The 15,984-nt window shown below is 36.5% G+C and overlaps 1 protein-coding gene across 1 annotated transcript in view; it reads right to left on the bottom strand.

Moving 5' to 3' along the window:
• Nucleotides 1-15,984, bottom strand: part of LOC306850598 (ankyrin-3-like) — a gene marked incomplete at its 5' end in the record, with an annotated part of 85,934 nt that overhangs the window by 49,843 nt on the left and 20,107 nt on the right. Inside the window, 18 exons of the mRNA XM_079386306.1 lie at nucleotides 932-1,027; nucleotides 1,369-1,467; nucleotides 1,561-1,659; nucleotides 1,771-1,869; nucleotides 1,963-2,160; nucleotides 3,286-3,384; nucleotides 5,032-5,130; nucleotides 5,859-6,056; nucleotides 6,213-6,311; nucleotides 7,055-7,153; nucleotides 7,337-7,435; nucleotides 7,855-8,052; nucleotides 9,252-9,350; nucleotides 10,555-10,653; nucleotides 11,280-11,378; nucleotides 13,574-13,597; nucleotides 13,923-14,108; nucleotides 14,677-14,775. Of these exons, the coding sequence (XP_079242432.1) occupies nucleotides 932-1,027; nucleotides 1,369-1,467; nucleotides 1,561-1,659; nucleotides 1,771-1,869; nucleotides 1,963-2,160; nucleotides 3,286-3,384; nucleotides 5,032-5,130; nucleotides 5,859-6,056; nucleotides 6,213-6,311; nucleotides 7,055-7,153; nucleotides 7,337-7,435; nucleotides 7,855-8,052; nucleotides 9,252-9,350; nucleotides 10,555-10,653; nucleotides 11,280-11,378; nucleotides 13,574-13,597; nucleotides 13,923-14,108; nucleotides 14,677-14,775 (2,088 nt within the window). The remainder of the gene's footprint in view (nucleotides 1-931; nucleotides 1,028-1,368; nucleotides 1,468-1,560; nucleotides 1,660-1,770; nucleotides 1,870-1,962; nucleotides 2,161-3,285; nucleotides 3,385-5,031; nucleotides 5,131-5,858; nucleotides 6,057-6,212; nucleotides 6,312-7,054; nucleotides 7,154-7,336; nucleotides 7,436-7,854; nucleotides 8,053-9,251; nucleotides 9,351-10,554; nucleotides 10,654-11,279; nucleotides 11,379-13,573; nucleotides 13,598-13,922; nucleotides 14,109-14,676; nucleotides 14,776-15,984) is intronic.

Genomic DNA, 15,984 nt, shown 5'->3' with positions numbered 1-15,984 from the left:
ATTATAAATATCAATTTTCTCATTAAAATTAAATTATAACATAAATATTAACTTGCATACTAATTTGCTCAAATATATTAAAAATATAACAGTAAAAAAACTAAAATCAATCATTTTAATAGAACAAGTGAATTCAGGAATCACAACATTATAATGTACAGAATGAAAAATACATATTAATTTAGAGACTGTTATTAAATTATTACTGTTTTTAAAGGTTAACTTTAAAGCCCCATTCACACCAAGCACGATAACGATAAAGATAACGATATTAGCGTCCACAACAGCGAACGATATCGTTTGTTTATTCTAAGTGCACATGCGTCTGCCCCTTTAAATTCTCGAGTACGTTACAGCAGGATGGATTCTGATTGGCTGTCAGTGTTTTTATCGTTCATCAGCTAGAAAAAATCGTTCTGGAAGTGATTCCAACGATATCGTTTCGCTGTGCCTTTATCGTTATAGTTGTGGTGTGGACGCTGCTATTCTTTAATACTGAGAACGATTTTTAGAACTATATCTTTATCGTTATCATGCTTGGTGTGAACGAGGCTTTACTTTGGCATTAGATGATGGCAAAACTAATCTTAATAGAAAAAAAAACAGCATGAATGACTAAATATCCAATAACGGTTGAAAAATAGTATATTCAAAATTAGAAATAGTGAAAAAATTTTTTAAAAACAACATGGCTTACAGTTTTGAAATGAAGTTATAAAATAATTATTTATTCAATTAATAATAATAATTCAATTCTTTGCTCAGAAGTCATTAGCATGATGTGGCTGGCTGGTGTGGATTGGATTCAGAATGCAAATAGCATAAAAATCAAATTGCCTAGTATTAATTTCTATGGTAATTGTGGACAATGAAGAGGATGTTGATGGAAGTAGGTCAGGATGCAGATGGTGGTGCAGGTTGAATATGTTACCGTGGCAGTGAGGTTTTCATCTGTAACTCCTCTCAATGTGTCCACTACAGAGATGTACCCCAATCGTCGAGCAATGGAGAGAGCTGTGTTCCCATTCTGCCACACACAAACACAAAAAAAGACTTCATATACACATCTGTATATGAGGGATTTCAAACATATAATTTGAAAATGTAGGTATTATAAGCACAGAAGAGTGAGATGAGTTGAATATTTAAGGTACACTATCGTAAATGCCTTTACTGTGACTTTTGATTAATTTAATGCATCCTTGTTTAAAAAAAGTATTATTTCTTTTTCTTTTAAATCATACTCACCCCAAACTTTTGAACGGTAGTGTATATGTGTATATGTGAGTGTGTGCTACAGTACACTGCTGACCAAGGTTGACAGCTTGCTGAGTAAAGCAGATATTCCCAGCAGGCCTCAGTACTCACCTCTGTGAGCTCATTGGGTGAAGCTCCATACTGAAGCAGCATATTAACGATGTGGGTGTGGCCTTGCTGCGCTGCTTGGTGTAGAGGTGTATAACCGTTCTATGCACAGAACGACAGAGAAAGAGAGTCAATTTAAATGCTAAACAAGATAATATCTCTAAATATTTTTTAACAAGCTACAAACAGACTCACCTTTGTTTTGGCATTAGGCTTGGCCTGATTCTCTAACAGGAAGTTGGCCATCTTCATGTTGCCATAGTGGCAAGCCACATGCAACGGAGTGTAACCACTCTATTAGGAGAATATGACAGACAAGAGAATATTAGACAGTGACACAGACATGCAGTACAGTCCACAATGAGCCTGTAATCCATGGAAACACCACAAAACCTGAACCCTGACCTTGGTTTGGGCATCAATTTCTGCTCCTTTTTTCAACAGCACTTCAGCAACGCCTGCCCTGTCATCCTGGGCAGCCAGGTGCAGCGGCGTGAGACTGTTCTGTTTTACAAACACACACTGCGAGTCAAACTAACACTTATTCTCAAACGTGCTGTGTATGTATGTGTAATATGAATGTGCAAGTATGTTTACCTTATTGCCCATATTAACATTAGCCTGTTTGGTGAGCAGCAGGGAGACAAGGTCCACACTGCCCTCCTGTGCAGCGAGGTGGAGGGGGCTGATGCCCTGACGGGTCACTGTGTTACACTCCGCCCCATATTCCAGCAACGTTGTCCCAATCTCCAACTGATTCTTCTTAGCTGCAATATGAAGAGGTGTGTAGCCATTCTAGAGAGAATAAGAGAGAAACAAGATGCAAAGATACAGAATTTTCTTAAATGGAAATACTATGCAAGCATGCAATAATATTCTTCTTTTTTTCCCTAGTACTTTTCTTGAGTACACAAACCACTCAGGATTTCTCAAATTTAGTAAAACAGAGACTGTAAGGAGCAACCAAGCACATCACTCCCCTCAAAATTCCTAGCCTGTTACCATGACGACTACTTTATATTACTAGATACTCTAAATAACTCTGGGAAAATGCAAGCCATGGATTTTGGAATTGCAGAATTATATACTTCTTATATTTGTCTTGTTTTCTATAAAAACATCTAAAAATGCTAAAACAAGATCAATTTACCTGTGAATTTTTTCTTTAGTTAAAAAAAAAAAATGTTTGTTTTAACATTAATCAAACATGCAGAGTCGCTAAAGGACATGATGATGGAAAAAATACGAGATTGCAGGAAAAAAATTATTTCAGTGCTTCTGCATTTGCTGTACACTGGCCTATCTAAATAAAGGCAAAATAATAAAATAAATAGCTAATTAAAAAAAAAAAAGAAAACTTTTGCGTTAAAATATTTTTTTCTCCAATCAACATTTTTTCCCATTACCATGTCCATTTACAAACTCCAAATGAAATTTAGTGAGATTTGCTTAAAATAAGAATAAAACTATTAGAAAACAGGGTAAGAAAAACATACTTTATGCAAGACACATTCTTTAAAAACTTTGTTTCTCAGGCAAAGCTTTCTTGTTTTTATGCATTACTTACTGGACCACAAAATTATAATAATGATTAAAAAAATGATTTTCGCAGAGCTCAGTGTAAGAATACAGCCTGTTTTACAACTCTTCCGTGCTGTTGTGTGTCAATTTGAGTTAATTTAGTTTTTTAATTTACTTAGAGTTTATCAGATTTCCTGCAATTTAACATCAACTTTTCAGCCTTGGACTTCCTCCACAGATGTGATTTGTACATTGCAACAAAGTCACAAACAGCACATTGTGACTCTTGAGATGTGATTGTGTAAGGTAAATAATAACTACACTAGATTTCAATGGCAAACAGCACGGAAGGGTTAATCCAGCAACCCAGCCTCGTTGGGTTGAAGGGTGCGTGTGTACCTTCGCAGCAGAATGAGGAGATGCTCCCTGGTCCAGCAGTAACAGAGCCACTCTCTGATTATCATAGTGAGCAGCCACATGCAGCGGTGTTAACCCAGTCTATAATATACACACAGACCCAAACACGATCACACACACACACACACACACACACACACGCACACGCAGACCCCAGCACAATCACAAACACCAGCATGCACACACACATACACAAGACGCATGCATGTATGTCAGCACATACAGTACATGAGTGTGCACACGGTAGGTGTACACACACACGCACGCACACATACACACAGACACACCATGTTAAAGTTAGAAGGAAGAAATCCCAGCACCACATTAAGCTAGCAGCATGAGTTCAGACATAGTATGACTTGAAAAAAACACTTTCCCGGGATGAGTGTGTCTTTCCTTAACAGATTAAAGGAATAGTTCACCCAAAAATGAACATTTTATGAAAATGTACTCACCCTCATACCATTAAAGATGTGGATGTGTTTTTTGGCATTAATCATCACTTGTTCACCAATGAATACTCTACAGTGAATGGGTGCCGTCAGAATAAGAGTTCAAACAGCTGATAAAAACATCACAATAATCCACACAACTCCAGTCCATCAATTAATGTCGTTAAGCAAAAAAGCTGCGTGTTTGTAAGTAACAAATCCATCATTAGGACATTTTAACTTCAGACCGTTGCTTCTGGCCAAAATATGAGTCCATAATAACTCATATTTTAACCGTAAGCAAAAATCTGAAGTTAAAAGAAGCCTTGATTGATTTGTTTGTTACAAACATGAAGCTTTTCACTTCACAAGGCATTAATCGATGGACTGGATTCGTGTGGATTAATTATAGATTATTATGATGTTTTTATCATTATAATAATCTATGATGATAGATTATTTGTTTGGACTCTCATTCTGACGGCACCCATTCACTGCAGAGGATCCACTGGGGAGCAAGTGATCTAATGCTAAATTTCTCCAAATCTTTTACCAAAAGGTCTGAGGGTATGCACATTTTCAGCAAAAATAAAAATTTGGGGTAACCTTCTCCTTTAAGCTTCTGTGTCGTATTTTCATATCTGCATTGTTGTACTTATTAAAAAGCATAATCTATGTTAAGGAAACCAGACCCTCATGACAGCACAGGTGACTTAATGACACAGGAAAATCTGCAGAATTTGTCAGCTCTGTGAATCTCTCAATAGAGCTAGTCATGACAGTCATACTTTGTAGTGCAAGAATAGTGAGGAGGAACTATTTGCTGAAAGGTTGACACAGATGAACAGACAAAGACAAATGAAGGCCCTGTCCCAAATGACGCCCTTGGCCCTTGTGGTCTAAGGCGTCACAGTTTGGCTGGTTAGCTTGGCCCAGTTAGCCCCTGCTGGCCGAAGTTGTAACTACAACATCTGGCTATAAAATCCCTTTTCTTCATTGAAGGCCATTCAAAAATAGCTGTTTTATTTAAAATAATATTCTCTAAATAGTTTAAACACAAATATTTCATTACATTAGAATAAATGTTTTACCAATGGCCTATTTTGTTCTGACTTTTGAATCATAATGACAAATGGGACACCACACGAACAAGCATAAGTGAAGTCCACATAAAAGTTTGGGACAGGACCAAGCTGTGTTATGTAAACAAATGTAAATCACCATGCACAAATGGCCATATTTTTAGATGTACTTGTTCATGTTATTGTGTGCATAATGTTTGCATTTGTTCACCAACCTTTCCTGCTGCATCCGGCGCAGCTTTCTTCTGCAGCAGAAGATTGGCTACTTCCAACTGCCCATACTTTGCAGCCACATGCAAGGGAGTGAATCCTTTCTGTGTATGAATATGTGGTAATGAAAGGAGAGAGAACAAAAAAATGAAAAGATGCATAGTTCTGCTATTTTCATTATGACAGAATAAGGCGAATAAAGCACTATGCGCACAAACCACATATAATGGAGTCCAGAAAATGATTTTGACAGAAGTCTCTAATGCTCACTTTATCTCTTTATTTATTTAATCAAAAATACAGTAAGAACTGTAATATTGTGAAATATTATTACTATTTAAAATAACTATTTAATATATTTTAAACTGCAATTTATTACTGAGGGCAAAGCTGAATTTTCTGCATCCATTACTCCAGTCTTTACAGTCACATGACCATTCAGAAATCATTATAATATGCTGACTTATATGCTGAAAACCATGACATATTTTTTTTTTCAGGAGTATTTGATAAATAGGAAGACATTTATTTGAAAAATAAATTGTTTGTAAAATTATAAATGTCTTTCCTGTGAATTTTGTTCCATTTAATGCATACTTGCTAAATAAAAGTATCCATTTCTTACCAAAAAACTTGTAGTGACACCAAACGATGAAGTATTGTTTTCTTCAATTTACGTCATAACTATTCTTTAGTTACATTTTTCAAAGTCCTAAAACTTTGCTTCTATACTCATTTAAATTAGAATTTAAATTCCAAATGTTCAATGTGGTCTCAGACCCCCACTTTGAACCCCACTGCTGGTCACACACACACACACACACACACACACCTTAGTTGCTGCAGAGAGGGATGTCCCCTGCTCCAGCAGGAGAGCTGCTATCTCCTGATGACCCTCACGGGCGGCGAGGTGGAGAGGGGTGTAGCCAGAGGTGGTGGCAGCATTGGGTAACGTCCCCTTCTGCAGCAACTGCTGTACAATCTCCAATTTTCCCAGGCGGCTAGCTATATGCAGGGCTGTTTGGTCATCCTAGAATTTGTCATTATGGAAATAGAGAGTGAAAGAGAGAGACAGAGCAATGGTAGGCAAAACTGAAAAGCTCATCTGTCATGTTCTAGCTCATCTGTCATGAGATGGGATGTGGACAGTGGTTTATTCAAATTTGAGCTAAGGTGTGTGTCTCACCTTGGCTTTGATGTCCACTTTAGCACCGTTCTGTAGCAGGTATTTGACAACATCAGCCTGGCCGGCTCTTGCTGCCATGTGCAATGCTGTTTCACCTCTCTACAACATAGATTCGATGCAGTGCTTGTGAGTTGTAAGCTTTAATATATTAATTCAAAATTAATTTTAAACTCATTATTACATAATAATATTGTGATGGAATAATTTAAATGAAAAAAATCAAAGGAGGATACGAATTATATTATTCATTATTCTAGTATAGCCATTATAAATTTGATTAAATATAAAGAAAATAATATTTTCTTTAATAGATTTTAACCAAAACTTAGTAAATTTTGTATTGATTTTCTCATTCAAACTACAATCACACTTAAGAAAAAACATTTTATTAAAGCAATATAATTTAAAATATCCAACTCAAAATTATAAAGAACAGTTATTTTGAATGACATGGGGAAGAGGAAGTGAAATCATTTGAGTCTTCGCAGGGCCAAGTTCAAAGGTTGGCTCTCATTCAACATTCATAATTTGTTGTTTTTTTCATGCTTGACAAAATTAATCAAACAAAAATATGTCCATCCAGTCACTTAAAATATCAGTTTAATTTTGTATGTTGCTTATTTTTTACATAATATATAATTTTATATCATTTCAGTTTTGTTCATTTAGCTTGAGTTGCACAAAGCCATATACTGTATTAACAAATGAAGATATTCCATGACTGATAGAATGTTTATAATAATAGAACTGCATTTACAAAAGTAAAAGTTAAGTCTCACGGAATGACTCACAGTACAAATACTGTATCTGTGAGCGACACTGTACTTAAAGAGGAAACGTACCACGTTGGTGGTGTTGGGTGAGGCTCCATGATGCGTGAGCTGTTTCACTATGTTCTCATGACCCATAAATGCAGCAACATGGATGGGTGTCAACCCCGACTAAAACAACCAAACAAAACACAACCAAACATTGAAACATATAGAAAACAGCTTGTGCTACTATGTTTCCCAAGCATATACACTAAAACTCTGATGATTAAACTAATTTTTAGTGCTTTTATGGTACAATATCATATCACATAAGTTATCAATAAACATTCAATCCTCATATTTCTCTCATACCTCAGTGATTGCCTGCAGTGATGCCCCGTGTTTCAGCAGCAGTTCCATCACCCTCATTCGGTTCTTCTTACAGGCAATATGAAGCGGTGTGAAACCATTCTGTTGATGTAGACACAAACATGCTCTGCTTGACTGAGATGCCACCACACCCACCTTTACCAGAAGTGGGGAACCACAAAAAGCTTCCTCTGGTTGAATGAACCCACGGTAATTTGTAATGAAGCTGTGTGCTGCTGTTCATTTGATCTGTTTTAAACTCCAATCAAGTTATTTCTAAGGTTCAGGTTTATTTTTAAAATGTCACAAGAATGTCTCTGTATTACTATGGCAACACGCACACATTGTGTCACCCTCTATGCCTGTTTTTGTGAAGTGAGAGATTAACATTCATACAGCTGCATATGTTAACACAGGTGTTCCCAGTTGCCCCAAGAAAGAAACACAGAGAGAAAGGAAACAGCAAGAGGGTACTTTCTAAATTTCAATGTGTATGGCTCTCTTTTTCTCTCTGCTCTCACCAGGGCTTTAGCGTTAGGGTTGGCCTTCTTATCCACGATGACTTTGGCCACTTTGTAATGTCCGCAGTGAGCGGCCACGTGCAGTGCCGTCAGGTAATCGTTGGTGACATCATCCACGGGAGCATTGTGCTGAAGGAGCAGTTGGACACAGTTCAGGTGATCCCCTTGGGTCGCCATGTGCAGCGGAGACAGACCGTTCTATAGCAAACCAAAAAACTGCATTTAACAAGAATAATGCTAATGGATAGTGGTATATTTAATTTGGATTTTTTGATGGCAAAATCTGATAATCTGATATGGCTGATGGCCGCTATAAAAGCAATATATATGATATCACACTTACAGATTTTAAAGATAGAAACCTAAAGAAAATAAATAAGTCACTTGTTGCAATATATTTTATATAATATTTACTACATTTTAAATAAAAAAATGTGAATTTGATGAAAAATTAAAAAGACTGATTAAAAAGATTTATACTTTAGCAACTTCATCATTTTGTTATCCTATTATAGTATTTTTCATTAATAAACAATAAAACATGACTGTAAACTGTAATTTATTTCTTAAATAAAGACCAGGTAATGCTAATTTTACAAATATGACATGAAGATGCTGGCATTATCAAAATAAAAGCTTTTAACACCTATCAGCCAAAAAGAAAAAGAAAAAAAAAAAATAGATCACAGATGCCAATTCCATAATGGTCAAAATATCAGCCATGGCAATACATCAGTTGACCACTAGTGATCCATTAAAATAAAAGAGCATTCTCATGAGCAAAAATGGTCCATTGTATATTGTCAATAGTGTAGCAATGTATAAAGCACAGCTCACACAGTCACTTTCAAACCAAGCAACTGTCTGTTGGTCACGCTGCAAATTCACTTGACAACTGCTTGGGGAAATCTTTCGTCCTCACATGAAATTCCTGATTGCATTGATTTCTATTGAAATTACTGAAATTACATTAACTGTCTGTACAAAACCAACTTGGTAATTCCAATACTGCAGCTATTTTAACAAATTTAAACCTTTAAAGCCTTAAAATATCATGTGCTAAGAAAGCCAGTGTTTGAGGAAGGTTACACTCAGTTTTAAGGGACTGATGAATTTACATGAAAAATCATTTTGAGGGTCTTGTAAGTGTGATAGGAAATCTCTCTTGCTTTGGCACCTAAAACCACAATCTATGGCAAAATATCAGATTCCTGCAGTCAGGAGAAAATTCGATAGCAAAGAGGGCCTGATAAACATGTTGCTTCTGTAGAAATAATGGCCACATGAGGGCAGTCTTAGGCATGTGCAGAAATTATGGGTAAATCAGTGATCAAACATACCCACACACACATAAAGGGGCAAATTAATTCTTGGGGTCGGAGAAGCAGAGGTCTTACTTTCGTTTTGGACAAGATGGGTGCTCCCCTGTCCAGCAGCATCTCAACAACTTGCTCATGTCCACTGCGTGCACCACAATGCAGAGGGGTTAAACCATCCTTTACATACATACATACACACACACAGGCAAACACAAAGATAAAATGTTACATAATATTAGAAAAGTACCCTCTGAGATCATACTCTTAAGAACAGCTGATACCACAGACAAACCGCAGCACCTCCAGATGCTCCACTGACACTATATGCTGACCTGCTTGATATTTCTTGCAAAGCTATTCAACGTTAGGCAGTATAAAGTATTGCAGTTCATACTTTTTTGGATCTTGCCTGATAGTTACCTTTACTAACGCGCATACACTGAAGATGTATTTATTTATTTAAGTATATTTATCAATTTATTGAGATTAATCTAATCTAATTCAATTTTATTTTATTTTGACATTTTTAGTCACCAAATTGTATTACAGGAATTCTAAGCTAATGTTGACTTACAGTATTTACAAGGTGCATAATGTTCTCTGAAGCTTGGGCTCATCTGTGATATCACTGAGGTCAAAGGTCAAAGGGTGAGCTACTATATATAACTGCAGGAACGTCCTAAGAAGCTGCCTGACATTTTCCTTAAGGCGAAGCTTGCTGAATCACATATTAATTTGGGCAAAAGTCTTGTCTTGTTATTCCTATACTTATAATAGTATATTTTATATGTCCATTTCCATAATTGCACATTTAAAAGTTTGTGGTCAGTAAGATTATATTTTTGAGGATTTTTTGAAAGAAATTTATAGTTTTATTCAAAATAGATGCATTAAATTGACAGAAATGGTTATCAATGACATGACAATAAATACATGTATAATGTTAAAAAGATTTCTATTTCAAATAAATGCTGTTCGTTTAAAATTTTCAAAAGAAAAATCAAGGAATCCTGATAAAAATTTTTTATTTTATTAAGCAATGTTTATTGAGCACCAAAACAGTATATTTGAATAATATCTGAGGGGCCCTGTGACACTAAAGATTGTATTAATGAACATTCGGCTTTACCATCATAGATATAAATGACATCCATTATATGAATTATATATTAAATCAGAAACAGTTATTTTAAATATTTTGCAATATTACTGTTTTTACAGTTAAAATTTTGATCAAATGCATGCAACCTTCTTTCAAAAACATAAAAAAAACCTTAATGGTCCCAAACATTTAAATGGTAGTGTAATTTATAGTATAGCATTCGTGTGTGTTTGTGTGTGTTTGTGTTTGTGTGTGTGTGTGTGTGTGTGTGTGTGTTACCTTGGTCTTGGCATCAATTTTGGCTCCTCGGTCCAGCAGCAACTTAACCATGTTTCCATTCCCTCTCTTAGCCGCCACATGCAGTGGAGTGATGTCATTCTGTATGCAACCCACACAAACACCATAGGACACACCGCAGATACAAGAGAGATCATTACAATCACATTCCACAGACATTTAAATCAAAATAACTACGTACGAAATAACAATAATATATATTTCTGTGAAAGAATACAAAATATTCTGAATGGCATATGAGATGCATTGCGTGTGCATGTGACCCTCAGGCTGAAGCAGATTCATACATGAGGTTGTTTGGACTGAGCCAGCCATATGACAGTTTAGAGAGTTCAGCCGAGAAGGCATGTGGCAGACATACACACACATACACATACACAAAGAGCCTTAGGCAGATCATTTAGCTCATTCATCAAAACACTTATGGAGCATTTTAGGCTCAAATCTGGTGACAATACTGTACAACATTAATGCAATACTGCCTCCATTTGATGATCAGAGGAACTGCATGACCATAGTTATAGTGAAACTGGGTCTTGCTGCATTTTGAATGGGAATTAGTTCCCCTGAATGGTATATTCAAAAGTGCGTACTACAGAGAATTAGCATAAGGTCAAAGATAAGATTTTAACAGATTTTGGAGGATAATTTCCCTTTAATCTGTTGAAATTAGTCCGCTGAAGCAGTAGATGGTGTTGTGATCTCACCCTTGCCATGAAGTCCACTGCTGCTCCTCTGTTTAACAGTAGTGTTGCTACGTTGATGTTTCCATAGTGGGCAGCAATGTGGAGAGGAGTGAAACCGCTCTGATGACAAGAAAGACAAAGAACATAATTGTTAAAACAATTATTTACGAGTCCATTTAGCTACCCATGCTCCCTTAGACTTGGGATTATCTCTGTTCTCTTACTACTAATTATGATCCTCTCTTTATTGGTTAAATTAAATTATATCGTCCCATTACAAATGATCACAAATAATTGAATTCATATTCTTTACATTCAATCAATAAAAACTCTAAGTAAATGACAATGGATCTGAGTGTGTTACATCGGAAATAAATTCTTTATATAATATAAGAACATTTTGAATATGAAACGCAGCTGTCAAAGCGAGATGGAGGTGTCCAGTAGGCTGCATTGCAGAAAAGGCCTTCCAGTCATGGAGATTTCCATCTTAATTAGCCAATAATCCGACACAAAGCAGGTGATGCTCAGCATAGCCCTTCCCCGCCTCTGTTTGCTCTCTCTTCTCCAAGGGAACAGGGCTCCACCCATTTTGAGGGGAATTATTGCAATTATTAGCCACAGGCGTGAATGGAAAAACAGTGGGGGTTTAAACATTTCCAGTTGCACACTAATAGACTATGATATTTACAGAACTAACTCTAGACAAGAGACAACACATTCTGTCACCTATGGGGGGAATGGAATAAACATTCTCATAGATTACCAACATACAGTCATCACGATCAATGCATTCACATTTCTATTCACTCCGAACACCCTTTAAATGCTTTAAATTAATGGACATGGCACTTTGCTCTTTACATGTGGTTGTTAGTTTGCAATTTAGCAATGTTCTCTATCATGCAAAACTGTGAATAAATCTACACGGCCAAACTGCTGTTGCTTGCCGTGTGGGGAAGCCTAACCATGCACATGTGCAGATTCTTTTTGCAACATTGCAAAAAATCTAAACTGCAAGATTTCCAGCTGTTTAACTGAAACCGAGGGAGGTATTTGTCTAAAGGCCCATGCACAAGCCCCAGAGAGGGAGGACTAAACTACCAGACCATCTCATCTCTGCAGCTGGCCAGCCGGGTTCCTATTTCACAGCCAAACCAAATGAATAGATCTCTCACAACATCTAATGCTCAAATGAACAACATGCTAAATCCAGTTAGTAATAAAAGCTGTGTAAAAGGTCAAACTTAAAATGTACCATTTTCTCACTTCTACAGCAGGATGTGCCAGTGAAGTGGCCTTTGCATTATGCAATACTCTAATTCTAATGAATTCTCTTCTCTTCATCTCCAAAAGGCCAGATGGACTTTCACAAACATTTTAAACCTTTTCACACAGAACTGGACTGCAATGATTCTTGTTTGACATAAGAAAATCAAGCCAGATATTTTTATAATAGTTAAATAGTAAATAGTTTTACTGCAAAAACAAAAAGTTATATACATAACAAAAATATTTTATACTATCTTTTATAGTGTTATAGGTCTTTAAGACTCCATTAAATGGTTTGACAAATGGAATTTTAATTCCTGCAATATAGACTCATCAAATTATTAACTTCTAGCTATTTCTTGACTGAAAAATTATAAGTAATTATAAGTAAAGTGGAGCATTTAATTGGACAAAAATAAATATTTTGGAGGACAGGATCAATATTTTTGGCCTGTTTTCAGTATGAGAAATATTTTATTTAATTTAATTGGCTAAAGTTATTTTTGTGACTAAAAGCCACAACATTCCTGTTTTGATATAATGGTATAACAGTCTATAACAATCATGTTTGATCTACATATTGTCCAGCAAAAGTAGCCTAGATCTAGTGCTATTTTACTTCACATGTTGATGTAACCTTTTGTGAAAACCTCTCTACAAACAGCAATATCTCATCAGCGAGCTCTAAAAACTGGAACACTTGAACCAACAGTTTCTATTTACCAATATTAACATCAGTACTAGCAACCACACACCACCACTGACACAAAACTCTTTACACCAATCAGAAAGCTGAATGTTTAGATGTGGAACACCGGCTTGTAGCTGCAGAAATCAAAGCATGCTTCAGCCCTCCACCCAAAGCATGGTCTCGTTCCTCTATCCCCAGAGAGGGAGGGCACATAGCAAATAAGAGAAGAGAAAACAGGAAATGATACAAAAATAGAGATGGTACAACAAGGGCGGGAGCAACAGTGGGGGTGTTCTAGGCAAAGCAGGGGTGGAGATGGGGGTCAACAGCTTAATGTTTATCGTGGGTATACCTCTGTCATTCTATTCACCATCATCTACGTTGAGATGTGAGGAAAGGAGAGAATGGGCAGTTAGTGAACACTAACAGGTAAACAAAAACAAAGAAACAAAAGACACATATCTAAAGACAGGAATAAGTGTGGGTGAGTGAGTTAGAGGATAAAAATAAAAGCAAAAATATAGAGCATATGATAAACTGCTCTTGATTACATTATAAAATATGTTAAAAGATGAGAGTGAAGGAAAGTGTGTGTGTATACATATATTTAATACATCTATTAGACCAGAACATTGCTGTTTCGGTAAGATTTAGTGATAGACAGAGAGAAATAATTGTGAGTAATGGACTTTCAGACAGACCTTGGACTCGACATCCGCGTTGTGGTCATTCTGAAGAAGCAGAGCTGCAGATTTGGTGTCGTCCTTGCGGGCTGCGATGTGGAGTGCAGGAAGACGGACTTTACCTTTCGTGTCATTCTCTAACAACAGAGAAACCACCTGATCATGACCCTGCTGCAGGGCTACGGCTAACGGCGTAAAGCCATCCTAAAGAGTGGAAGACAAACAGGCTTAATTATTAATTCATATACCTAATTTTACTGTATTTACTGTATTTTGTTTTACAATATATACAATACCATTTGTTAACACTAGTGTAAAATAAAGGATTGCGGTCTGTCAGACTTGTTTGAAAGAATACTTTATTTATTTAAAGACATATACCTTTTTTTAAAATCTTTAAAAAAAGTATCATGGTCTCCAAAAAATTTTTAAGCAGAACTGCTTTTAACATTGATAATATTTAAAAGTGATCACCATATTAGACTGATTTCTGAAAGATCATGCAAGTAATGGATGCTGAAATTTAGTTTTTCCATCACAGGAATAAATTACATTTTTAAATATTTATTTTAAAGTGCAATATTATTAAATTAACATAAAAAATCTTACCAACCCCAACACTTTTACCATTATATATATTTGTATACTGTGAGAAAAAAGGATGTGAGGAGTAGGAAGCACTTATCTGTGAACTGTTCAAGGTCACTCCGGCTCACCTCAGTAATCAATAAAAGACTCACACACACACACACACACACACACACACACAAACCTCTGTGGCAATGCTCTGGCTGGAGTTGTTCTCCAGGAGGAAGCGCACCACATCCAGATGGTTTTCCTGTGCAGCCATGTACAGTGGGGTAAAGCCATTCTGAAACAAGCATTACAGTAATGTTATATACGTATACATTTAAAAGTTATATGCATTTGAATTTTTTTTTATTTTACTACAGCACAGATACAGAAATGGGACACATTTAAAAAACAACGGGATATCTCAGCTAATTATTTTTTTATCCCCCATTTTATCCTTTTTAATACTGAAAAATGTTATAAAGTTATATTTCAAGACGCCCTATAATATATATAAACTGTAAACATAAGCCATCAAAAGCATGTTTAAGCCATCAAACAGACACTAGAGACTTGATTTGAAATGCACAAAACCCAGTGTCTCATTTGCTCTATTAGACACAGCTCCACTCTGCTGAGCATCCCGTCCCCTCCTCTCAGCAAAGACAAATCAATCAGAAGTGAAAAGTCTGGTTTGAATTACATCATAAGCATGAAGCTTATGATGGTAACCAAACAGCCAGGTTGCCATAGCAAATCTGTCATTATTAATATTTTTGAAATCATCTGAGATTTCCCCAGAGAGGACAGACTTCCATTACACCCCCCGTACATAACCTCAGTGACCCTGTTCCCATCGCAACACAGACATGCTGACAGTGCAGGTAGAAGAGGTCAATACTTTGTGATGATGGAGCATCAACAGACACAGTCTCCCTTCATCATCATGTTTATCTCTTAGCACTTTATATTTGAGTTCAAAATCTGTAAATGTCTCATTCAAATGCCATTAGTTCTGTGATGGCAAACAGTAACTTCCTTGCTCATTTGACAAAAAAAAAACAAGTAGACAAACTCCCACGCAAAAATATCTCTTATATGACTGCTAATGAAAAACCGAATTAGGATGCATTTAACCCATCCAAGTGTACACACAGTAGTGAACATACACCCGGAGCAGTGGGCAGCCAATGCTGCGGCACCCAGGGAGCAGTTGGAGGTTCGGTGCCTTGCTCAACTCAGTGGTGGTATTGAAGGTGGAGAGAGTGTTGGTTATTCACTCCCCCCACCTACAATCCCTGCCGGACCCGAGACTCGAACCCACGACCTTCGGGTTACAAGTCCAACTCTCTATCCATTAGGCCACGACTGCCCCCTAATATGACTTGTTTGGCACAAAAGCATCTGAGCTGCCACAAAAAAGACAATAAAATGCTGCAAAAGTATAGAATATGTCCATTTTACCAGTGTTTACATCTGTATGTACTGTGTTGAGCTCAGTGCAGGA

This window comes from Barbus barbus, assembly GCF_936440315.1.
Source record: "Barbus barbus genome assembly, chromosome: 30".
NCBI lineage: Eukaryota > Metazoa > Chordata > Actinopteri > Cypriniformes > Cyprinidae > Barbus > Barbus barbus.
This window is presented reverse-complemented; position numbering and strand designations above follow the sequence as displayed.